This window comes from Mycteria americana, chromosome 6 (genome assembly GCF_035582795.1).
Source record: "Mycteria americana isolate JAX WOST 10 ecotype Jacksonville Zoo and Gardens chromosome 6, USCA_MyAme_1.0, whole genome shotgun sequence".
NCBI lineage: Eukaryota > Metazoa > Chordata > Aves > Ciconiiformes > Ciconiidae > Mycteria > Mycteria americana.
In genome coordinates, this window is record NC_134370.1 from 63,172,144 (window position 1) to 63,196,645 (window position 24,502).

At 47.6% G+C, this 24,502-nt stretch overlaps 1 protein-coding gene across 13 annotated transcripts in view; it reads right to left on the minus strand.

The window, feature by feature from the left end:
• Positions 1-5,222: 5,222 nt before the first annotated feature.
• The window catches only part of AKAP13 (A-kinase anchoring protein 13), a 227,406-nt gene continuing 208,126 nt past the window's right edge, over positions 5,223-24,502 (minus strand). For 8 of the 13 annotated variants that reach the window (XM_075506242.1, XM_075506248.1, XM_075506243.1 and 5 more), the window contains 13 exons: positions 24,159-24,407; positions 21,825-21,901; positions 20,267-20,448; positions 20,102-20,184; positions 19,594-19,773; positions 18,693-18,857; positions 17,515-17,583; positions 16,526-16,596; positions 15,958-16,002; positions 14,742-14,792; positions 13,891-14,340; positions 11,802-12,114; positions 5,223-10,983 (listed from right to left, as the gene is read on the minus strand). In XM_075506242.1, coding sequence (XP_075362357.1) covers positions 10,934-10,983; positions 11,802-12,114; positions 13,891-14,340; positions 14,742-14,792; positions 15,958-16,002; positions 16,526-16,596; positions 17,515-17,583; positions 18,693-18,857; positions 19,594-19,773; positions 20,102-20,184; positions 20,267-20,448; positions 21,825-21,901; positions 24,159-24,407 — 1,985 coding nt within the window. In that variant the 3' untranslated portion in view covers positions 5,223-10,933. The remainder of the gene's footprint in view (positions 10,984-11,801; positions 12,115-13,890; positions 14,341-14,741; positions 14,793-15,957; positions 16,003-16,525; positions 16,597-17,514; positions 17,584-18,692; positions 18,858-19,593; positions 19,774-20,101; positions 20,185-20,266; positions 20,449-21,824; positions 21,902-24,158; positions 24,408-24,502) is intronic. The other 5 variants (XM_075506255.1, XM_075506249.1, XM_075506254.1 and 2 more) reach the window with 3 other exon arrangements.

Consider the following 24,502-nt stretch of genomic DNA (forward strand, 5'->3'; position numbering starts at 1 on the left):
GACCTCTCCCAGGCCCAGGTCTTGGGACCTCCATCCCCAGGGACTAACCATGCTGAACCTCCCCAGATGCAAAAGGCTGATACTCCGATGTCTTATTTAAATGAAACCCATAGTGCCTTGTTGGTTTTTAAATATGCATTTTGCCAGCCTGACCCCAGCTGCCCTTGAAATGATACTGTTGTGCGGTGAAGCCCTACAGGGAATTATCATCTGAGCTCGCTTTCCCTTTGTCACTAGAGTCAATTAAAAGCACTGTAGCTGGTGATTTAATGCCTCCGGTGTTCGAGGAAGCCCCACATTCATCCAGAGGCTGGCTCTGCCATTTTAGACTCATAATTAGAGTGGAGGAGTGGTTTTTTCCAGCCACCCAACATGCTTTCAAATTCATCCATGTCTACACAGAGCACTGAAGCCTCGTGTCCTTGGCTTGCCATCTTCTCCTGCATGTTAATTAACGCCCCAGCATTGCACGTCCTCCCGCGGTATGTCCCATGTCAAATTGTTTTCCTATTCCCCACGCACCTTCTCCCCTGGGATAAACCCAACACGGTGTAGTCCCTGTAAAGGGTCCGGGCTCGCAAACTGCCACTCCAGAAAACGCTGCTCACGAATGAAGTTAAGCTTCCAAGAGCAGGAGAAACCATTGCTCCCAGCTCCCCACAACCAACTGGAAATTTAAACTGGGCCCAATCCCTCTTGCTCCAGTGCAGAGCGGGAGCCCGGTGCCCTCTGGTGCAGGCAGCAGTGCTGGGGGGCCAAGATGGGAGCCTGCGGCAGGGACTCGTGGGAGTGAATAGCAGAGGCTGAGCTCATTTTTTTTCTTCCTCCTGACAATCTCCCTTTTCTTTCCCTTTCACCACCTCCTTATTTAACATCATCGGCTGTTGTGCAAAACCGTCAACCCTGTTTGCAGCAGTGTGACCTACTTTACTGCATCATCCCGACTTCCTCGCTGAAATCGCAAGCTCGGAGCCCACCCAAGCCATTCAGCGTTTCTCAGCTGAATAACAAATCCAATTAGGTGGAAGAAAGCCTGGCTTTCACGCTGTCAGCGCCTGGACATCTCACTTCCCTCTCCCCAGCGCACGCTGCACCGACGGCTGTATCTCACAGACATCGCGGACAAGGACCCCTCTGTATTTGTGTGCCCCCCCTCCAAATGAAGATGGCGGCAGGGTTCAAGAGGGCCAATCCTGGCTAGCCAATGTGTCCTTTCATTCCTCCTGACATCCCTCGGGGACCACGGAGCTCAGGAATCAAATAATTTGCATTTTTTTCAGTCCTGGCTCTCTTGGGAAGGCCTCTCTTCCCAGCTGGGGCTGGAGGAGTGGTCCAGGGCCATGCCAGGATGGCACAACTTGTGCTCATCAAAAAGCCGCTGGCGCTTTCAGCCAGGACATGATTTAATCACCAATAGAAGTCCCACCTCTCAGTCCCAGCATCACACCTAACCCCAGTTCTGCAGCTCCGTCCAGAGAAAACATTGCAGTTCTGCCCTTTGCTGCTGCTCCCCTTACTCTCTTTTTCCACCCCAGCAGGGACCCTTCTCCCTACAGCCACCAGCAGGTCCCCAGGATGCTGGCTCTGCTCCGTCGTAGGGGATAGCCATGTATTAAAAGGGATGAGTAGAAACGAAACAAGGAGAAAAAAGCTTAAGGGCCACCAGAAAAAGTCCTTTTGGTTTCTAACTTCCCTGGCTGGGTAGGATGGACAGACATCCCCGGCCCAGATGCGAGCCCAGCAGCACCGGGGCCCGCAGCGTGTTGCCGCTTGGCTCTCCAGCAGTTGCAGGGTGGCAGGTAAACACCCATTACTCCATCTCTGGGTCCCTGTCTGGAGGAATTACACACGCACACGCAAACAGCAGCCGCTTTCCTCCGACGGCCGCTTCTCTGCACCCAGCTGAGTGCCCGCTGTGCCCTGGCCCCCTCCCCTGCCACCCTGCTGCCCCGCCGGGCTCGCTGCGGCTCTGGGGCTTCCCATACAGCTCTGCTAATGACTCACCGCTCCTGCTCGGCTGTAATTAGTCTCCCGTCTAATTAGGCTGACTGGAAAGATACGGCCGGTAAGAAGCAGCTCTTTGGTGAAAGGAAAGGGGAAAGAAAGAGCGTCTGGAGTCGCCGAGCGCCGGAGGGAGAGACGCCGGGCTGCGGCGAGAGGTCCGGGGGTATCGGGAATTGCCAGCTGAACTGCATCTGTGCAAGGGATGGACCGTAAAGAAAGGAGAGAGCAAAGGGACTTAAACAAGCTCCCCTAGGGACCCTCCCGGGGCTCACCCCGGCCCCGTCAGGGAGCAGGAAACAAACCTCAGCTCCATCCCGCTGGGGATGCCTGGCTGAGGCGCTGGGATGTCCTCCAGCCACGAGCGAAGGTTGCTGTTTATAGCCTTGTTGAACAAGTTAGCAACATGCAAAAGGAGCCCCAGGATGCAGGGAGAGCGGGACAGGGCTGTGCAGGCAGCGGGGGGGGGAGGCTGGTCTCGAACCTGCAGCATCCTCCCCCGAGCCAGCGCGGAACCGAGGGCAGGAGAGCCGGCGCTGGAGCAAAGCCTTGTTGAAGATAGCTTCAACAAGATGGGTGTGAAGATAGCTTTTTTGGGGGGATGAGGGGAACCCACTGTGTCTGCCCAACCCTGTGAGGGCTGGGGGTGCTCACGCGTATCAGTTGCTAGTGTCAAATACTATTTTCCCCTGAATTTAAACATGTTCCAACCCCAAACAAATCAACACATTTGCAGTGTTTAACATCCCTCTAAGTAAGTAACAAAACCCTGGTGCCTTCTATGGCGAAGATAAGTCATTCCTTTACCGTTCACCTTGTACCTGCTCACAAGGCATCTCACTCACTCACTGAACTAATTAGGGTTTTGCCTTTCCTTCTCTTAATAAAAGCTCCCTGAATGAGCAGCCTGTCTGCAAGCCCCAGCCCAGCTCGCGCTGTGCCCTCCCAGACCTCCAGTTTCTCACCCTGGAGCCAGCGCCGGGACTGAACCCAGCAAAGGGCAAGCGCAGATAACGCAAAGGGGAAACGCAGATAATGCAAACGTTAAAGGTGTCACCAAACCGTATTTCCGAAGAGCCTCTCCTTCGCCCGTCAATGCTCCTTCTAGATAGAGTCCCATCCAAGTGTAAGGATCCTTTATGACCCCTTTTAGGTGAAGCTGCCAGTGAAAGTCCAACCACATCCAGATGACCCACCACACGGCCACGCACAGATCTTTTGCTCTGACCTTGGTTGCTAAGGAAAAGCCTGGGCAAGAAACCTGGGATGCTCAGAAACACATCACTACTGCTTGGGGACCATCTAAAATAATTGACCCACGTGGTCTGGCGAGAACACCCATTTCATCACCTTAGCCATGCCGCAGTGGCTCAGAGAACGGACTGCAGATGAGGTTGTGGAAAGCTGGTTTAGGATATTCAAACTGCCACGTGGAGATGGCCTGGAGAGGTGGGGTCCTTCGTTTCCTCCTCTGCCAAAGGCAATTTGCATTGCATGCCCAGGCTCCCCTCTGGCCTATGGAAACGGGTGGTTTGGCTTGCAACGTGCAGGACCAGAGAAGCTCACGCTGCCTGGTTTGCTCTGCACCCCGGCCTTTCCCTGGCAAGAGCTTGATTCAGCAAGAATTTGGTTTTCTACATGTGATTTGCCACCAGTAAATATGCTCTTCCTCCTCCCACGACCAATGCCCGATGTATCGTAGCAGCCTGGTGAACCAGCGTTGCCAGCAGCAGCAGCAGCCGCCGCTGTTTCACTGCAGCGGTGCAAAGGCTTGGGGTAACCCAAGCGGTGCTTTTGTCGGGCACCCAGGTTGCAGAGCCAAAAGGGGCCACAGGAAAACGCGCTCTTTAAACACCATACACAGGAGCCGACGGTTTGGCAAAAGCTTTTATTCGCTTCGGTAAATAGGTGAGCTGGGACGAATGGGAATGCAAATAAAATGAGGACTACTGACCAGCCGCTGAGATAAACGCGCTCTTTCATCTCCTGTCTCACACCCGGGGAGCTGCCCGGCTCGGAGCGAGTGCTGCGTGACAGGGCGTAGGTTTGGGTTTATTGACATGATTCAGGTTTTTAGAACAGCACATGCAACACAGCTGTGAGGAGGGGTAAAAAGACACGCAGCGCACTGCCGGCTAACGGCAGAGGAGGGTGGGTGGGCATTTCCTAATGCCTGTTAAGAAACAACCCAACACCGCCAAGCAGTGTTGGTGTCGATGAACTGAAGGCTTTGATCAATACATCTGATTCCCCTCAAGCCTCGTCTCCCCTTCCCTATCTCACCTCTGAAGACAAGTGAAATAATAGATGGAGATGAAGCAATTCCTCTGCCTCAAAATCAATACGCAGAGGATGAAGGGTGCAGGTCTCCCTGCTCCTTCCGCCTGGGGAGAGGATGCTCAAGTCCCATGCAGGACCAGCGGTACAGGGGCAGCCATGATCGCTTGTCCAGGTAAAAGAAAATGACGGTGGAGAAACGCCAGCCGTCGTGGTCCTCCGTGCCGGCTCCTCATCGTGCTGCGGAGCAAACTCTGCTTTGGCTCTGTACTTTTGGCACCCTCTTCTGCCCGGACTGAAGCCTGCAGGCGCTGGGAACACGACGTACCTTCACCTCCCCAGGCGAGAGGAACGAGCTGGATGCCGGCTACAGCGTTTCTGCTGGGCCTCCTCTTGCAGGGCACGTGGAAATACGTAAAGCACACCACATCGTGAGCGCAAACATCCCTCCTTCTCTCCCCATCCCCGTCCCTGCGATGAGACGCAGCATGTCTAGTTGTCTCAGCCAAATGAGATAAAACCCCCCGTGTCTAGGATTTGCTGAAGACGCCGGGCTATTTTAGCGGGTTACAGAAACTCTATGCCGGGAGACAGCACGTGCAGCCACCAGACTGCCATTCCTCTCAGCTTATGGAGCTGAAGTGGCTGAGATAACGGCTGTGACACTTCCTCTTCTTGTAAAAAGATGAAAAGCCCTGTATTTGGGGGGAAAAAAACCCCAGGGAGCTGAATATCATTGTGGCCATATGCCCTTCAGCAAAATGCAAAACTTCTAAGAGAAGGAAAATAAGTTAAGAGAGTCCAATGGGTGCAGACTGGAATCCAGATGATAAAAGCAATGCAAACATTTGATTACAGGTAGGGTTACGTCTATTCATTCAGCCTCGGTGCAACAAAGTCAACAGCAGAAACACCAAAGGTATGGAAATAATTTGGGCAAAAACTCAGACTTAAAATCAAATTTATTTAGAGGAAAAATGACTTTACAAGAGGTTGACGCTGATAACTAAAAAGGAAGATAAATAAAAGACAATAAAAGCTTGTTACAAAACCTAATGGTTTCTGGCAAGTCACAGAAAAACTGAAGAATTTTACAGTCAATAACCTGCTGAATTTTTACATAATTACAAATTAACATACAGCAATTAGGTTTTACCCTCTTTTTTAAAAATTCTTTTTTTCAACTTTTTTTTTTTAAACTTTTTTTCTTCAATGGGTTCAACATGAAAATGCAAAGCATTTTTATTCTTTTTTTTTTTTTTTAAGAAAAAAAACAAAGGCAGAGGTATATCAGGTTATTACAATACACCTCCTCAACACTCTAGGAGTTACTCAAGTGCATTCCGTATTAGTACAGAATAAACACCAGGCTAAACTTTAACCATAGGCGAACTGAACTGGACATGGATTTTTTTTTTTTTTGAGTCAGTGTTTAATATCGATAAAGAAAATAGTAAAATACTTTAGAGCATGGAAAGGATGGATACCTATAGACAGCTTAAATACATACGAAGCTTATAGCTGTATGCAAAGCAGTGAATGCTATCCTCTTCCCCCCTCCCCCCAAGCAATGGAAGCTGAATATATTTGGGCAAAGCATCAGTGTCAGTGAAATACGTGTGGAAAGAAAGGGCACCGAGCCCTGAAAACGCAGGCGGGAAGGGAGCTAGCGTTACGCTTCCCATCACTCAAGAGCACGAGGTGTACGAGATTAAGCCAGTTCAGCTCGCCTATCTTTAAAACTTAGCTGCATCACCGGATCAAGAATCATTGATTGCTGCCCCTTCTGACAAATGAAGCAAGAGTTATGAGCAGCAGGGGAGGTTTTTTATTTAAAAGGGTGCCTTAAATTATGTTAAATTCCCAAACCTGGCCAGCAGGCAGAATAATTTCCAGAGTTCTGGTTAACAAGGAATGTTTTGTGGGATTTTAGCAGATACTCTCCTGTGCCCCCTGCCAAGTCCTCCCTTGCCCTGTGCCACAGATATTCTAGACAGCTTCCTTGGGATTTGGCACCTGATGAAGCTCTTCTGACTCGGTGGCATTTGGAAGGACTGGATTTGGGTGTTTCAGCAACAGCTTTGAGATACCCTAGTGCCTCAAGGAAGGTGCAAAGATGATCAGACTCTATGGATGCTCTCGCCTTTGAAAGGCAGTACAGATCCGCATAAGCTAATGGCATTACTGTGCTTCTCAGCAGTGGTCAAACTTCAAGAGTGAAAAGAAGAGTCCACCCTCAGTGGTGGTGAGAGCTCCTGCCCCAGGGATGGGACCTGGGAGGTCTCCCAATGGCCTGGACAGTAAATAACTTAGTGCACGGAAAGGGCCTCACTTCACTTATTTGGTTGTATCCCCCCACACCTCCTTTGCTCAGGGTTTCTCCAAGGAAAAGGAGGTGGAGGGCAAACTGCTGGTGGGATGGCTTCCCTACCGGCAGCAGTACCTGCTGTGAGGAAGGTGATGGTCACACTGGCATGGGCTCTCCCAGGGATACACCTGAGCCATCAGAAGCCAGTTCCTCTGGTCCTGCCCCTCACCCTGTCTGCAGTGGGACTGTAGTCAGATTCACACCCACTTCGGTCTAAAAATAATGCAAAAAGCTGGCCCTTCCTCCCCTCCCGGGGTAAAGCCAAACCAAACCAGGAATATGCCTACTTGCAGCTCAGATTTTGCTGGGGATGCAGAGGGGGGAGCAATGACAAAGCTGATTGTCTCCACGTAACCAAAATGAAAAGGGCCAAGACCAGTTCCATTTAAAGTGCTTTAGGGCATCAAACTGACATCAAGTTACAGGTTGAGATGATCACTTCACTTAAAGGAAGCTAAGGCCAACCCCACACAACTCCATCGAGTCTCACACCATTTGCTACAGCTACTCTCTATCGCTGGGGTATTCTGATAGCCCCAGCTAATACTGACCACTTTTGTACTTCATCTGAGCCTGCGCTCCCACTTCCCCAGTCATTGAAACCCCTTCTGTTGGGCAGTGACAAAGACCAGGCAAAGAAAAGCCCAAGGAAAGGAAACTCTGGGTTTTTTCCCTCCATGAAACACTAGCAAATAAAGCTCCGAGAGCCCTTGCAGGGTCCTTTTCTCCCTCCAACAATACGAGCTTCGCACAGACATTTTTGAACCTGCTCTGTGTCCCAGGAACCCAATGCAAAACTGGGTGGCTTGGGTGCTCCAAATGGGATCAAGGGACTGGCTCTGGGAACAAGATACAGCATCAGGCTGGGCTGAAGAAATAACATGCTTTCAACAACTGCAGGGTGGATGCCAGGTGTGGAACTGGAGCAAATGCAATTTTAAGGCCAGGAAGAGGAAAGGCTTCGGTGCTGTAAAGCTGGGACCATACTCTAGCAGACAACCCTAGGCAACCTGCAGGGATCAGAGAAGGAATCCAACTCTGGGAACCTATGCCAAGCCTTTCCAAAGAAAACCTGAGAGGGACAAAAAGAAAAGGCTAAAGAGATAAAAACAAGCCCTCACCTTCCTAAAGGTGAAAGAAGGAGGAAGCAGTGTGGGAGTAAAGGCTTCATTCCAAAAAAGTGAATCATGCAGTAACATACATCCTCCAGGGACAAAGGCCTGTCCACCAGAATTTAAGACACAGCTTTGATACACAGTATTTCTAGTCAGTATATGTCTGATTCATGCCCATGGGTTTCTTTGACGAGAAACCGTGGAGACCTTAGGAGATCACTTAACAAACACTATTTGCACTTAGGGCACTGAATGCTCCTTTGGATTTGCACAGGCCAGAAGAGATGGTCAAGCCAGGCAGAGACTCAGCCCTGCTGCCCTGGGTCATGCGTCTCCCTTTTGATGCCCTTCTTGGAGTGATGGGACATTCCCGTGTCAGAAATTCAAGATGCACTGGGACTGGGAAAAAGACAGAAGGATGAAACAAAAAGCTCATACTGGCAAAGGCTATTACAGACCGAGAGGAACTTTCAGAAATACCGGGAACCTGATCGCTGTTTACAGAACAGTAAATGAGCCATGCACTGCTTTGGTTTCCAAAAATTTCACCTTGGCACATGCATTTTTGCAGATATAAATAGCAGGGCAGAAGCTATTTTCTAAAATTGGTGGTTTTCTTATGAAAAAGGTAACACCACAACACCAGCACATGCCTCATTCAGCTCCTTTCAGGTTCAGGAGAGCTGCCTGTATCTCCCCGGAGAAGCGACTGACCCTCACGTCACTGCAAGATGCTCCACGTTTTGTTTCTTCCTTTGCCTCCAAAAGGTACGAGAAAACCTAAACAGAATATTTAAACAAGGAAAGTAACTGATAGGAGGAGCCTCGTCTGAAGTCACTGCTTCTTTTTCCAGACGTTTTTTGGCTCAAAGATGCTCAGCCTGAAAGAAAGCTCTCAGTTGAAATTGTGTAAATCTGGATATGGCATGGGCTGCTAAGCAGCACTGCTCAAACCCTGGTTTTGTAGGAAACAGGGAGATAAGAATATTTGGTTTACCAAAATCTTGGTAAGGAGAAAAAAAAAAAAAAAGGAAAGAAAAAACCAAACCACCCCTCAAACCCCCAAACAAAAGCAAAATAAAAAGTAAAAAGAAATAAAAAAATAAAACGAAGTAAACGTCTTTTAAAAAAAGAACTCTTTCAAATAAACAGAAAGATAAATATTTTTTGCAAGCCCTGCTTGCAATTAAGAACAAGCACCAAATAATATTAAAAAAAGCAAAATAAAAATAAATGTCAAACCTTTTTCCTTTCTTCCTTTTTTTTTTTTTTTTTTTTGAGTCTTAATAGTTTAGAGAGCTTCAAAAGCAAGCAGGCAGTTTAGGATTCCTGCACTGACCAAGACAGACCAGTCTAAGCATCCACCTCACCATCAACGCTGCTGATACTCATCAGCACCGAACTCTGAAAACTGCTGCGGGTTACTAGCTTGTGAGAAGCCAGAGAGCAAACTGAAATCAAACAACAGTGCAAGAAGAGAAATATTTCTTTTTTTAAGAAAACTGGTAGGAAAGGAAACACACTTGACAGCTTCGAACTCTGAGCAAACCCTTGAGCTATTCTGAAGCTGATAGTGTCTTGTAACCATTTACAAATCCGCTTGGGCAAGTCCCCTGAGAGGGTTTGGAAGAACAGTAATTTTGGAAAAAAGTTTGGCTCGCTGCATTTCTTTTCCCCCGCTGAATACATCCCTGTATTCAACAGCTGTACAAACACCTCACAGTCGGCATAGCGAGAGCCACCCTCAGACCTTCCCCTTCTGCTGATGGCAACACGGGGGCACACGGACACTTTTCATCCCAGAGCCCACGGTGATGGAAACGGACCTGCCACGCTGGACCTTTGGACCTGTCCCACAGCATTTCTGTCCATGAGAATGTATTATCTCCCCAGAAACGGTTCATAAGTGCATGGTATTGTATAGGCGTAGGAACTAGGAGCCGCCTCTTTGGCGTTTGCTCTGCTCACAGCACTCAGTCCCCTGACCTGCGACATCTCGCTGAAGTGCTCTCAAATGCTGTTGTCTCATTCTGCCTTAGAAAGGAGCAAGGGAAGCTGAGAAAATCCAGAGAAACAGAAGCCCAATGTTAACACAAAAAGTAGGGGAAGAAAAATACAAGTAACAGAGCAAAGGTCCCTAAAAGCAGATTTTCGGTCATCTCTCCACTAAGTCATCAGGCTTGTCATGAAGGGATGTCAAATGCAACTGGAGAACTATATTCTGGCAAAAAAAAAAATCTTTACTTAGGGGATGGGAAGGAGTGAGCTGGAGCTCAAAGAGATTGTGTAAAAAAAAGTTGTTTACAGTTGTTCCCACTTGAACACTGTTTGTTCTGACTCCCTGGGGTTGCCTTACAAGACTACCAAATTTCTCTTTTTTGCATCATTTTAAATATACCCAAAGACATTCTGCTTGATTCTGGAAACAGTTTGATTATTTAAATCCTCTGCCCCATGGAAATCTTTCATAATTACTTTAAATTTTTTTTTTTTCCTCTGAATTTTTGTTTTGAACGTTGTTACTGCTTGCTGGTGTAAGGTACCTTTCTGAAACCATACAGTCCATACACGATGAGCACAAAAGGGGTGTGCAAGTCAATGGTGTTACAATCGGAGCAGTGAGGGCAAGATATTTAATATCTACATGCTCCCTGAAAGTCATCAGGTATCATCTATCCCCATGGGCCGAGCTCAGCTTGGCTGTACAGACTGTAAGCATATCCCAGTGGATACATAGATAACGTAATATGTATATATACAGTATATATATGCCAGTGTGTACGCACCATTTGTAGAGTCCTAATCTTTTGCTAAATGCTTGGGTTTGGTTACGTTCCCCAGAAAAGGGGAATTTGAAGGCACAGACCCCTTAAGGCTATGTTCTCTCATACTTTAGCAGTAAGAAGAGACAGAAAACATCTACCCCAATCCATTTAACCCAAGGTTTGCACAGAGAGTCGGTACTATTTGCCGTGCAGTCAGCCTCTGTGGTGAGAATTCACGCAAAACCACAGGAGAGAGGCCCTTTCCCACCACTTAACAGACTTCGTAACATGTTTTATTTAAAACCTCCAGATGCTTGTCAGATGCAGGCACCAGCAGCGTGCTGTGGAGCAGGCAGGGAGATGTCCACTGTACCAACACCGAGAGTGACCAATGGAACTGTCCGTGCTCAGCAGAAGATCTCCTCTCCCTCTGGAGGTGCTTCTGATGAGTGAGAATCTGCAGTACAAAAAACCAGGTGGGAATCACTATGGGAGCACAGGAATACAGCAGGCAGAGCAGGACTCCACACACACAGAAACCCCGCTGTTTCCCCTGGGCACCTTAAAAGATGTCCAGTTCCCTGATGAGCTACCATGAAATTACATCTCATAATTGCTGAGCTTTCCTGTGCACAGGTTAGAAAACATCAGTGAGTTAATATGGATAAGCCGGTCATCTGAGGGCATAAGATCAAGTTTCATGTGGGTCAGAGGTTTGAGGTGCAGAACTGAGCCCTAGGGGGATGCAAAACTACCAGAGAAAAAACTGCATGGTTTTTTTTTCAGATCAAGAGACAAGACAGACCGGCTCAAGGGGAAGGGAGAGGCCACCAGAAGGGTTGCGGGTATCACTTCCAAACTACAACGGAGTTAAAGCAGACAGCCATGCTGCAGGGGCTGCAGTAGTCAGAAGCATCTCAGCAGCCGCTTCTGAAAGCACATATACTGAAGCAGGACATTTTCTTTCTCAAAGCAGAGCAAGCTGAACAATACAGGGAGAATCCAGCCCGTGGAGGCTGCTCAGGATGGGACGGGGAAGGGAATGAGCAGGGAGCAGAGTGTGTCCCTCTGACAACGCCAAGGGCTGCAGAACAGGCAGAAAAGCCCACAGAGAAGATCACTCCAAGCCAGGAACTCCACTTATCACAGCTGATCTTCTCCATCCCCCAGGTGTTACCATCCACATTCAAGGCTAGATTTTGTGGCTTCCACAAGTTTGCTGGCTGGAGAGAAAAGCCAGCCCACCGACCCTGAAAAAGCACATATGACACTCACCAGACTGTTGGGAGCGATGTCCCCTGCCCTTTTTCTTCTTTTCCTTCTTCTCCTTTGGTTTGGCTAAACTGAAGAGGCGGGTAGGCATCTGGGGCTGTTCCTCAGCTGCCTTGTTAGTCTGGTTTGTTGTGCTAAGCAAATGGAAAGTGCTTTTCTCTTTGTGTGTCCTTGAAAGACTGTTCCTTTTGGGGGAGACAGACAGTTCTGCATCAAAGTGCCCTTGTTTAGGAAGGGAAGGGCTCTTCTGCTTGGAGGATTCATCGATGCTGGACTGGGAGGGGACTCTTGCAGGTTTCACATGTAGATTTAAAACCTATAAAGGAAAAGAGAAGTGTTTCACTGGGGCATGAAAGAGGCTAACAGAGAACCTGGATAGGAAAGATGTTTCCCAGACCACTGACAGACAGAGCTTGCCCATGTCAACATCCAGCCCATTCACCAGCTAAAAAGTGGTCCCCATCCAGGCATAGCAATGAGAGAAGAAGCCCTCTCTGTTTAAGACGAAGAAACAAGGCATATAGAGAGTAACGCTCCAGTATCTTTTGCTCCTACATGTACTATGCTATGTATCAACAAGCCAAAGGCAAATATTCTCTAAGATCTCAACACCAAGACTCACCCTGCATCGTTCACGCACACAGACGGTGGCAGAAGGCCAAGGAGAAGCGTGCCTCTCTGGCAGGGGAACGCCAGCACACAGCACCGGCGTGGCATGTGTCAAAGGAAGCCTTCCCAAGCAACAGATGAAAGCAAAAGCATTTTTCCTAATTTTTTTTTTCCTAACGGCTGTCTCGGGATGTAATTGAGCCCGCACATTCAAAGGGAAGATCAAAACAACAGCTCAACAAAGCCTCACCAAACCCTCTATTAATAGCTCTGAAATGTCAGTAAGATACCTGCCTCAAAAAGGTGCTTCCTTCTCCTGATGCCCCAGGCTTTGCAGTTATTTTACCTCTCAGCCTCTCACATAGCATCCATGTCCCTCATGTGTCTACGTGTGCTCGATGCTGGAACAGCTTCACTGTGTGCTCGCAAAACTTCTGGCCTGATCAGGAACCGGGGTAGGAGGGAGCAAGCCCTCCTCTGATGATTTGCTTTTCAGAGCTCACTGCTGAGCTCCGCAATCAGTCCATTCAGGCACCCAAAATCATTTCCATTCCACAATCCCACATTTGTAAACTAATTTTGCTACAGCTCTAAGCATTCAGAATTAGTGAGTTACAAACAAACAAATGATCAACAACAGGCTTAAGGTTCAAATTCAGCCCATGTTTTGCCAATGGATGCTTGCTCTCCTCATCCAGACTGCTGCACAGTTATAAAAAAATAAACCCCAGCTTGCTGAAAAATGCACAGAGCAGGATCTGCGTGTGGGCTTTTCTTTCTGGTTGTGGACAGCCAGACACCAGAAGCCTCTTGAAACAGAGCCAGGGATGTTTGCTCACTGAGCACCAGACTGCAGGCGCCCACTCTCTTTAGGACAGGGACAATGCCCATCTCTTTGCTAGAGACTGAGAATGCTTTTGAAGATGGATGGAAGTGTACAAACGGCCTTCCCCTGCAGTTATCAGTCTCGCAAGTGGCTTTTGTGACAGCTGGAGGGTGCAGGTAACCCACAATGCTCAGGCTGTTTCCAAGAAGGACGTCTCATCTGCCTGACCTGTCCCCAGACCTCAGCTCCCATGAGGTGAAGGCCAACGTCAAAGGCAGTATTGACCTCCTGGGATTGCCTAGGGCATCTTCTCTGCAAGCCAGCCACCTCCGCTCTGCCATCCGCCAACACACAGCACAGAAAAGTGGGCAGAGCTCAGGCTGTTGTAACCACCTACTGCTCAAGACTGGCCAGGCATCCTGAATACACCACGTTGCATCAACACTGGCAATGCCTCAGCAGCTCTGGAGGTGCAAGAAACGCAGCCCTGCACATCACATGCAAGGAAAGAGCCAGTTTTAAATACTAGGGCCATGGCGTGTCTAGGGCCAGGCTGGCATCGGTCTATCGCTGCTGGCATGCAGTTGGCCCAGGAGCCACTGGGAGCTCCCTGCAGGGCACGGCTTTACCAGCAGCCTGGCCATTGACATCATTTACCTGGTTGTGGTCAGGCTCCTGCCGCATTTGAGCTAATCGCTCCACGTCTTGCTTGAACTGCGCCTTCTCCCTCTCTAGCTGCTTCTGCGCTGTGCGAAGCCTCTCCAGGTCGAGCTGGTAGGAGGCCTTCTTCACCTGCAGCTCCTCTCGCTCCCGCTCAAGATCCTGCCACCCTCTCTGGACCTGCTCCTCTCGCTGGGCCAGGTGGGCCTCCTGCTCTGCCAGCTCCTTCTCCCGGACTTCCCACTCCTTCTCTCTCCTCCGCCTCTCCTCCTGGTGCTGTGTCTGTTGCTTCTTCAGGTTGGCCAACTCCTGGCGCTGCTTCTCCAAGTTGCGCTGCTTCTCCTGCTCCAGCAGTGAGGTCGGCCGGAAGAAGCTTCGGCTCAGAGCCCTCTCGCTCAAAGCCAGCTTCTGGTCCTCGATGTAAGTGTCCTGCTGCAGCACGACGCCCTAGGAGAGAGTGGACACAAATCACTGCAGCACCCTCTCCACAGAGAGAGGCTCCATCCTGGAAAACCTCAGGGTGCTGTATCGAACCCCTTCTTCTCCCACCAAATTCACAGCTCAGCACTGCTGCCTTACGGCTGGGCTGCCAGAGGATGCTGGCAGAGCATCTCCCCCAGCAGCTTCCCAAATTCAGGCGAGCACTGGTTCAGTTAGGCAGCAGCTCATTCCTACGACCTGCTGGCACGTTGCCTGCAAGCCAGCCGTGGGGCATTCAGCCGCACAGGGATGTAACAGGCAAAGGGGAAGGGGAGATGGGGGGCGAAGCGCAAGCGGCTGTTACTGGCTGGCAGGATGCGCAGTTCAGGCAAGTGGCATGCAAAAGCAGGATGAACGGCCAAGCCTACCTGCAAAGCACTGAGCAGCTTATGGAGGCTGGTAATGGTTTGGAGGACCTGCTGCGAGAAAACAAAAGCGTTGCTATTAGATCTCACTGGGTGCCAGGGTATGTGTAAAGCACCCTCCTTTTCCACTGTGACCCACCAGTGGGTCCGACAAGCTGTACGGCCATCCCTCTACCCCTTTGTTTTTCTCACTCTTCACTTGCAATGACTGCATCATCCTCCAGTACACAAATACATCCCTTGGACATCTCTCAGAGGTGCCTGGCATCATCTTCCTCACTTTCCTAGCTGTCGGTGTGGCAGGGGAGGAAATATCTGCAGAAGCACTGAACGGCAAAGACCTCATGGGAACTCCTGGACTGTCTCTGCAAGCTATTTCCCACAGCATCAGCTTGCTCAAGAACAAGCAGAGTAATTGGGATGAAACCCGGCAGTTCACTTAAATTTCAGGGAAAGAACTTCAAGGGGTGACAAAAGAAGAAATCTTAAAATGAATGTGGACTATTTGTACTCTTCCACCCCTGGTTGACCCATACAAGCCCCACTGTCATTAGACAGAAAAACTGCAATGCACCAGGCACACAAGTACAGCAGGTGTGTTCATGGAGGCTCTTTGAAAATACAGGTAAATGCGAACACATCGTGCATCAATACAGAGCAAGCTACTTTGGAGCAATGCCCTATCCCTAAATATATTTTTAGCCTAGCTAAAAATTTCTCTGAATCTCTCATATCCTACAATTACTTTTAAGAAGAAGAAAAACCACCGCAATATTTGCAATAGTGGTGTGATAGCCAGTATTAAGAGAACTGCTTCTCATTCTGCCATTAATGCTAATTGGGAGTTATGAATGTGTATCAAAGGGAGAATAGAAATCTAATTGCCCCAATTCACTGCACCTGCAACATAAAATTAAACTCCCTCTGTCTGCAGATGCACAATAAATACAGCCCTGTGCATCCTAGTGGTAATTAACCCTTGCTGCCTATAATCAGCACATATCATCCTGCTGGCAAGCAGATGACAATCAGTGAATTCCCTGTCTGAACATCCAAGGTTAAACAAATAAATGACACAGTGGGTTCAGCTTAATGTATTTAAAAGTCTAGATGCGCTTCAGCAAATGAAATGTGTTTTCTTCTACATTATCACCTATTGAGACAAATTCACTTGCCACTTAAATGAAGGAAACAGCTGAGCAACGGAATCAATTCTTACCTCGTTATTCCTTTTCAACATGAACATCAGATTAGCATTTCCACCCTATGAAAAGATCACAGATTTAATATGAGGACAAATGACAAATCACAGCAAATGTGTTCTGAAGCTGAACTAATGACAGACACATTAACCCCCCCCTCCATCTTCCATTCTGGGAGAATTCATGCGTGCTTTTTAGGCAAGTTAAAATGATATAAAATAAAATGTTAATTAGGTATCATTTTGTAGTTATATGACGGATCGATCCACAGCAAGAATAGGTGCAAGGTTATAGCTGACCTTATAATTTCAATAACGATGCATAATTAAACACATGCTTTAGCTGATCTGCAGACAGATGGCAGATAACCTGTGCCACAAAGGAATACTACTGATTTGCAATGGTTTTCAAGTCAGGATTTTAGCTACAGCAAAGTGGTTTTGGCTGCATACTTCCAATTATATTTTATTTTTAACTTATTAGGATACATCTAAGTGTCAAGAAATTCAGGCAATTTTCAAGACTTGAACTGTCACTCTCTGAAATCTGAACTCAGTGGCAGCAGACAGATAAACCAAGCGATACCTTCTTTAAAATGCTGTCTGACTCTGTTCTCCGAAGATCCTGAGCATCGTCGCCTTCATCTTTCGCTCCACCTAAAGGAAGAAGCCAGCATTGACACTGGTTATTCAACATTTTAAGCCACAGATGAACTTGCTAATGTCTGAGAAATTTAATACAGGAAACTCAGATGTTTCACAAAAGGGGACACAGAGCTCTTGACACTTTAACTAAATGCATTTGCTCCCTACGTATACAGAACACGTCAGCACCACCAGAAAAAGTGAATCTGAATTCAGATTAGGGTTGACTTTGGTTTCAGACAACGTGCTGATAAATTCGGAACACTCCTATTAATTGGTGCTCTTGGCTAGGCCCCGCACTGCTGTCTGCTACCAAAGAATACTTGCTGAGAAGACATGAGGCAGAATAAAGGCAGATGGAGAACAATAACAGCATTATATCAGGGTATATCATTGCAGGTATAGTTTCAATGCCTCTCTTGTGTAAGTGCAATTTACAGCTGGGTCAGATACTGCTGCGCAATACCCTGTGTAATTTTACTCTAACAATTTATCCTTAATCTTACTTATCAGCAACCTGTACCTTCAAAGGGACACTGGACTTCTCTTTCTAACTTCCCCCTTGGATGGCTCCTACCAGTGCTCCCGAGCAGGACTGAACTGACCTGTGGGGCCAAGAAGGCTGCCACCCTCCACCTGCACTGCCCTTCTGCTCGCGGGCGGCAAAGGAGATGCACAGCTCTTCGGACCTCCGGCTCTTGCCAAGACTCTTGCACTCCCCTTGCAAGCTGAGATGTAGCCCATGGGGAAAACCCACACATGCAGTGGTAACCTCTCTACTGCCACTCTTTTAATGATAAATAACTTTACATACACCTGTATCTGCAGCAACGTGAAGGACACCATACCTAGAGCAAAGGCCCTCTCCTCCCACCACCCCCCAGGCAGGCTTTGCTATTAAAGGCTGACCCTCAAGTCCTCCTAACAGACCTTCTCTCCTGCGCCACGTCCTGGGACCTTCCACCTCTTTGCAGGAGGAAACACCTCCCTTCTGCTTTGCTGGAGGGGAGAACGAAGGGGAGTCAGGTTATAAGCCTTGCCCAAGGTTGCACAGGTTGTGAACAGAAGAACTGGAGACGAAAGCCAGGTTTCATGCCTCCCGGCCTCCAGCTGAACAAACAGGCCCTGCATTCTTTTCCCCAACCCCTACAACTATTGAATTACAGTCTAATTCAAAAGAGGACATTTCTACAGAAAACCTAGAGCTGGGCAATGAACAGCCTGAGGTTGTCCCATTCATCACTGCAACAGAGAGGGGCACAACCCTAAACAAACCCTTCCAGTGTGAATATATTTGTCATTATGATGACAAGGCCTGTGGAGGGCTTTGCAGCTTTCCAATAGAGCTGGGAAAACCTCTACATACTTCTCGTGTCTGACTGTCTGGAGCTAACACTGCTCCTTTAATGCAGAAGGTCAGACAAGGTCCAACGATCCCAATGTTGAGACAGACACTAGCGCAGCAAAACTGGCTGTATTGGGAGTATGAGTGAGACCACAGAGAAAGGAATTTGAGGACAGGGAAGTTTCTGATGACTAGGGCAAAGAAAGAGAGCATTGGGAAGCAGCCAACTATGCAGCTGAAATCAATATTCACACATTTCTTTGGGAGACACTTAATTGCAGGAATAATACATGCAGTTGTATGTGGAACACAAATGCATAGAGAGCAGAGCTGGGGAGAAGGTGCTTGATTCAGCGATATTCTCATCCATTCGCAAATGCAACAGCACCACGCTCCTGCTGGAAGATAACTGAAGAATGAAGAACAGAGCTGCAGATATTACAATAATAACATGAAGAAATGAATCTATTAAAAAGCCAAATGCTTTTATGTGGCATGTAAGTAAAGAAGTAAGGATGATTTAGAGAGAGCACAGAGAGAGGAGTGAGGAGTTCAGATGTTTAGTCCTCATGTAGCCATGGGTTCTCAGCTACCATCATTCCACCTGTATACAGGCTTTTTTCCTAATCTGTTATCTATCAACTATTATTGGAGAGGAGTTGGGAAACCCAAATCACCAGCTGTTGGAGTCCTTCTGAAGCAAGAGGATAGAATGACATGTAATATTAACAGATGCTTGATGTGCACACATGTAACTACTCACACTTGGAGGCGTTCATCTGATGACTGTCAAATCCTCCAAAAGTTTCTGCCCTTCTAGGGAGAGAGATGGGGCCAACTCCTCCTTCTTGTTCCATGGCACTGCTGCTGACCTGCTGTCCAAGAGCAGTGCCCAGGCTCCTGTTCACCAGGTCTTGCAGCAGTTCAACTGATAGAAAGCAACGATACCTCTGTTAAAGACCACCTCAGGCTTCTGAGCTATTTTCATCCCTGCCTGAGCTCAGGTCAGAAATGCACATGCTTTGCTGTACTAAGAAACCATGTTTCTATGACAATGATATGAACAGTACGCATTCCCCCTACAAAAACTCATCCTGTCTGACCATTAACTCCAATTCCTGGAGCTCTGCACAGGCTGACACCTCCCTCTCTTCCTCCAGGCAACCCTGGTGTGCTTTGACAACAGCATTTAATTATTTTTAGCCTCTCCAAGAATCATACTGGAAGGTTGCCCAAGTTTCCATCTACCCTTGCCTTTGTCAACGGACTTGCTTGTCCATTGCAGGCATCACAAGCGCCTGCTGGAACCCAAGCTCCGCTCTCACACTCTGCTGAGACTGAAGCACAGCAAAAGCCTGGATGGTCCAAATTTCGGCCAAGGATAAATCCTGCACTGCTCCTGACCCCGGCGCAGATTCAATGCATGGTGGTTCTCTGTGCTGACTTTTCTACCCTCTTTCAACAGCCATCAATATCTGCTTCCTTTCCTGACCCTCACTACCTGTCCCTGAGACAACACCATGAGTAGCAATACCTCCTTATCTATGCTGCTACTCTGACAAAGAGAAGACTTCCACTGCAAAACTGGTGCTTGAGGACTGATGGCTTCACTGAAGGTGAGTCCATTGGTTAGTGTAATTAACGTGTCACCCTGACTTGCTCACCTTCATTTATTGCAGTTTTCATAATGGCCTCTCCTTTTGGTGCCTCTTCTGTGTTGGCTCTGAAGAGCAGCCTGGAGCCTGGCATGTCCTCTTGCACAGAACTGTCTGCCATGTCCCGGAAGATCTTAGCCTTCTCCTCCAGCAAGAGGAGGATCTGCTTATCCTTCTGCTGAAGTTGTTCTGTGGGGGTAAACAGAAAACAGAGATGAGGACAGAAAATAAAAGCTTCGGCAAGGAAACTGAGCGATGCCTGAGATATTGGCCCCATCTAGTGGAACCTGATGATACAACTGTGCCCTGCACAATCCTGCACAGCAACGGCACCCAGCAGGCTCAGAAAAAAAATAATGCCAGCAAGATGAGGTGCAAACAAGCATTGTAATTGTTTGCTGGATGCAGGATTCTCATTCCTTTGAAAAAGTCACAAATCAACTACAAAACTCAACACAACAATTCCTGTAAATTTTTCAAAAACCGCCCCCCAGCTCTGTCCCAGGCAGGATTTTACCTTTCAGTCCTCTCACTTTCGCATCCGACACTTTCTTTTCAAACTCAGACTCACAAGGGACTCCTTCGTCTTCATCTTTATCCCTGGATAAAAGACATGTCTCAATTACTACCAGAATATGGCCACGTGCATCACCTGCCTTGCAAGAACAGCTTGGTAGCTTACATGGTGTTCATTGTGTCTTGAATGATCTGTATCCAGCCGTTACGCTCTTCTTTGGAGCTGGCATGGACTTCCACCATTTCAGGATCTTTTACGCCCATACTGATCAGGAACAAACCCTTTTCTTCATGAGCCACTTCTCGTACGATCAGCTTCTTCAGAGAGATCACAGTGGATTTCTGGTCCTTCAGATGGAAAGAAACGGGTGAGGAGGGTGAACAGTACTAGTTCCCAGATGTAAACTAGCATTGAAAAGGTCCCAATAACCATACCGCTCCTCCTCTCAGGTTGTAAACATTTTCTGAACCTATTGGCTAATTAAAAAAATAAATCATTTTAATGGGGTCGAAGAACAGGGAAGGGCTTGCTTTCCTCCATCAGTTCTGTAGGAAAAGCAATTTCACCTTGTTCCATTTCAACAAAGAATTAATTTAAAATTGACTTTGTGGTTTTGCAAACTCTACCATATTTTGCTCGAACACCAGCAGACCTTTGATCTCATCTCCTCCTGCCCACACTCTCTCTGTCATTAATATCACAGATCCTTAAACTTAACGCAGCTTGCTAGCGCCTGCTTCACACACATTATCTTCGTGATCTCTCCCTAGGATGGAGTAACATCATGTTTTCAAATCCCACAAAACCCCTGCTGTTCTCAGAAGCTCATAGCTGACTCCTATGATGGAGAAGACTTGCGTGTAAGATGACGTTCATTGTGTGCTATGGTCTCTGTGTAATCGGCCTGCTCAGTTAAAACATCCCTTTGCTGTCATGTCATCTACATACGAGTCGGACCCTTTGTGCATTTTATGGGATGCTACAACTGGGGTGATTTGGTAGTGGTTCACTAGCAGGACCTGGGTGCAAATCAGCTCCCCCTGTGTAGGGCAGTGAGTCTGTGCAGATCATTGGTGGAACTGGAATAACAAATTATCAGCTTTCAGAATGTTCAAAGACTGGAAAGGTCACAAGGTTTAGCCAGTCTAGACCATGCCTGCAAGGTACAGCCCCAACAGACTCAATTAGGTACTAGGTTTTCTTCAGCAGGTCAGTGTGCCTAGCCCTTTTAGGAAGCCTGCCTTCAAAAGCTAATGTTTTTGGTCTTGTGCATTACAAATATATTCCCCTGACATTTATTTTCAAGTTGTTCTGTTGAATTTACTGCAGTGGCATTTCACCTCCCCACCCCCCGTAGTAGCTCCCAACGTATTAGGACATTTCCTTCTGCTGAGATTCATTTTTACAATGTTTGCATTATCCCATTGCCCCCTCCCACCCCAATCACTGCTTCAATGTGCACAAACTGAAAAGGAGTAAGTGTATCAAGTGACAGGCAGGTTTTCAAGGCCAATTATCAGCTGTGCCAAGGCACTGCAGAAAGGGGAAGTGGGGCATGAAGACATGTTTTCCTATCAAAAAGAATGGAGTCTGCTCAGCAAACGAAAATGTTATAAGCAAGAAAATTAACTTGTTTAGCAGGCAATGGCTGGCTTCGCTGCACAACACACATAAAGGGTCTCTCACGTAGAAAAGGAAGGAGGAGAAAAGGTTGAAGCCTTACCAATGAGGCAAAGACATACTTCTGATCCTTTTCCTGAAGGAATACAAGCATGTCAGAGAGGAGAACAGCCTGGACTTCTGCAAAAGAAAAAGCATACCAGTACAGTATAACCACGCAACGCACCCCCAAAACAGATTTATTTTAATAACGCCAGTGCTGGGGAGCGGTAGGGCTGTTTTTGCAAATCCTGGAAGCAGGGTCAACCTCCAGTTAGCAGGAGGAGCAGGGGCACCTCCTGGGGATGCCATGTCAGGTTAGCTCTGAACCGACTTTGTGTTAAGCCGAACACAACAGCACCTGGGAAACCTGCAGGATTTTCTCTCATCTGTTGGAGCAGGGGTGCTCCTCTCCAGCCATGTGCTTTCTAGCAGTTAGGACATGGGCGTAACAGCAAAAGCTAGACACACTTATGGAACAGAAGCACTGTTTTCTCAAACAATCAATATTTTAGCCCTCAAGCAAAATATCTGCACAGGAAGTTTTGGGTTTTATGGTTCTCTTGATGAGTGGTTTGCGGAGTGTAAATTATCGTGCAATAACAACATTTGTCAGCTGCAGTTTCTTTCCCAGGAAATACTGACTTCAGGAGCCACCAATTCTGCTCACAAGCACAACTCTTGCTGACTCCAAGGGGAGCTGACAGAGCCTGCGTGAGATGCAGGACCTGGCTTTCTTTCACGGGGGAAGGAAGCACAACATCAAGCCAACAGAGGATTTTAAATCTGAATACAGCCTTTTCCCAGAGTACACGTACAGCCTTCCAAGTGTCCTAATGACATATCATGAAGTTGCACAGCAACTACCAAGTATAATGCTCCACCCAGAGCCCTCAGTACAAAGAGTTTTTGTGTAATGTACTTGGGAAATCTTGTGACAGAGAGGAAGCAAACCAAAAAGTTAAATCATCCCGTGGGTAATTCCTTCCATTCTGTTTTGGGAAGACAGGATCTGTTCCAGATAAAAGAACCACCAAACTTTAATCAAAGCTGCAAAATGAACTCAAAGCTCTGGGAGGTTTGCAAAAGTCGGCATTTGACTCTGTTCTTCTCTGTTGTCTCTGCACTTTGCAAGAGGGGAAATGCTAAAACCCTCTTATAAAAGTTCTTCCTATGCTTCTCTGTGCTCCATTTCAAATCCTGTAAAATAGCCTGAATGTATGAACTAGCTACGCTCTCCCTGGGCTCTGCAGCTTGTCTGCAGGACATGCTTTTGCTGGGAGCTTGCACTACAGACAGAGGCATGTTTATGCATTTCTATGACTTAGAAATGCAAATGCAGCCTGTACTTATCACAAGATTTCACAACAGCAGCATAACTTGCTTCATCCACCTTCTAAAGTCAGTAGCAATCTCGGGTGCCTAGAAACCATCTGTAAGCTTCCTGTTTCCAAAACGTCAAAATAAATCATACTCGATATGGAATTTCGTGTCATCACTGCCTCCCTGCACAGCACAACACCAGGCTACCAGTCCCCATCCATGCCCAAGTACCATGGTTTAATCAGCTGATACTGGTGTGAGAGAAGGAAAGCCCAGCCTTCTTGCCAAGCCCGAGACACAGCCCTGTCTGCTCTTACTGCTACCGTGGTCCCAGCTGAAGGCTTCCTTGGGAGATTTAGTGTTTAATTCAGTAGAGAACTTCAGTGCTCAGCAGAGCACAGAACCTTAGAAAAATTATTTCCACCCGATAATAAACAAAAAGCAATTCAAGAAAACATTGACCAAACAAAAGGAGACCAGAGCCTCTCCTGAACAGTTTGCGTCAGCAGCTCAAGAGGTTCAAGAACAACAAATGCCGGGGACACCTCTCTGGAGTCCCAGTGAAACCAGGATGATAATGCTGAGCCTGGGAAGCCCTACTGCAGACCTTAAAGCAAAGGAAAGGCAGTCCTGCTGGTGGGCAGAGCCACTGGGAAGCTGAGGTTAGATCTCAGATGCAGCGACCATGCTTCCAGGAACCGCTGCACATGTGCATTGTGGCACGGAGATCTGACTCACTGCTCTAGGCAACGGCAGCCCCATCACGTTCTCCTGGCCCAAAGGATCCCCCAGTGACTCTGCTCCTCGGCTGACGCACCGAGGTGTCACTGCAACCCACGCCTTCAGCAGGCATGCGGTCACCAGGAGGAAAAGCAGCTATCCATCACCCCAGAAATGACATAAGGAATCGGAAATGCTGCGATGGGAAGCGAGTGTACAGCATGGAGAAAACTGCTGTCAAAATCTCTCAAAGCAGAAGAACAAATAAAGGCTGGAGACACCAATCTGAGGACTAATCCTACATCCAGAGAGGGTGAGCTATATCCTCCCCCGGCAGGAGGCAGGATAGTCTTACCTTTTAACCGGCCAGCTGCATTTTTTAGTGAAACAGGCCCATCTCGGATGAGCTTCCGATGCCTCAAGTCCTCTCTTGCAAACATTTGGCCACTTTTCATCCTCATGATGGACTTGCTATCCGTCCGGTTGTAAATCTCACCAAGACGCATTTTCTTTTCATAATTGCTGACTTTGCTATTGACTGCAGCAATCACATCTTTCACAAGGTTTAAGGACTGAGTTAAGTCTTCATGTTCCACTTCATTTTCTTTGAACAGAAAGAGAAACACCTCGATTTCACTTCATCCTTGTGGACTCTAACTTCCTGATCTTACTTTCTTCCTTCCTCTTCTCCCTCCCAAA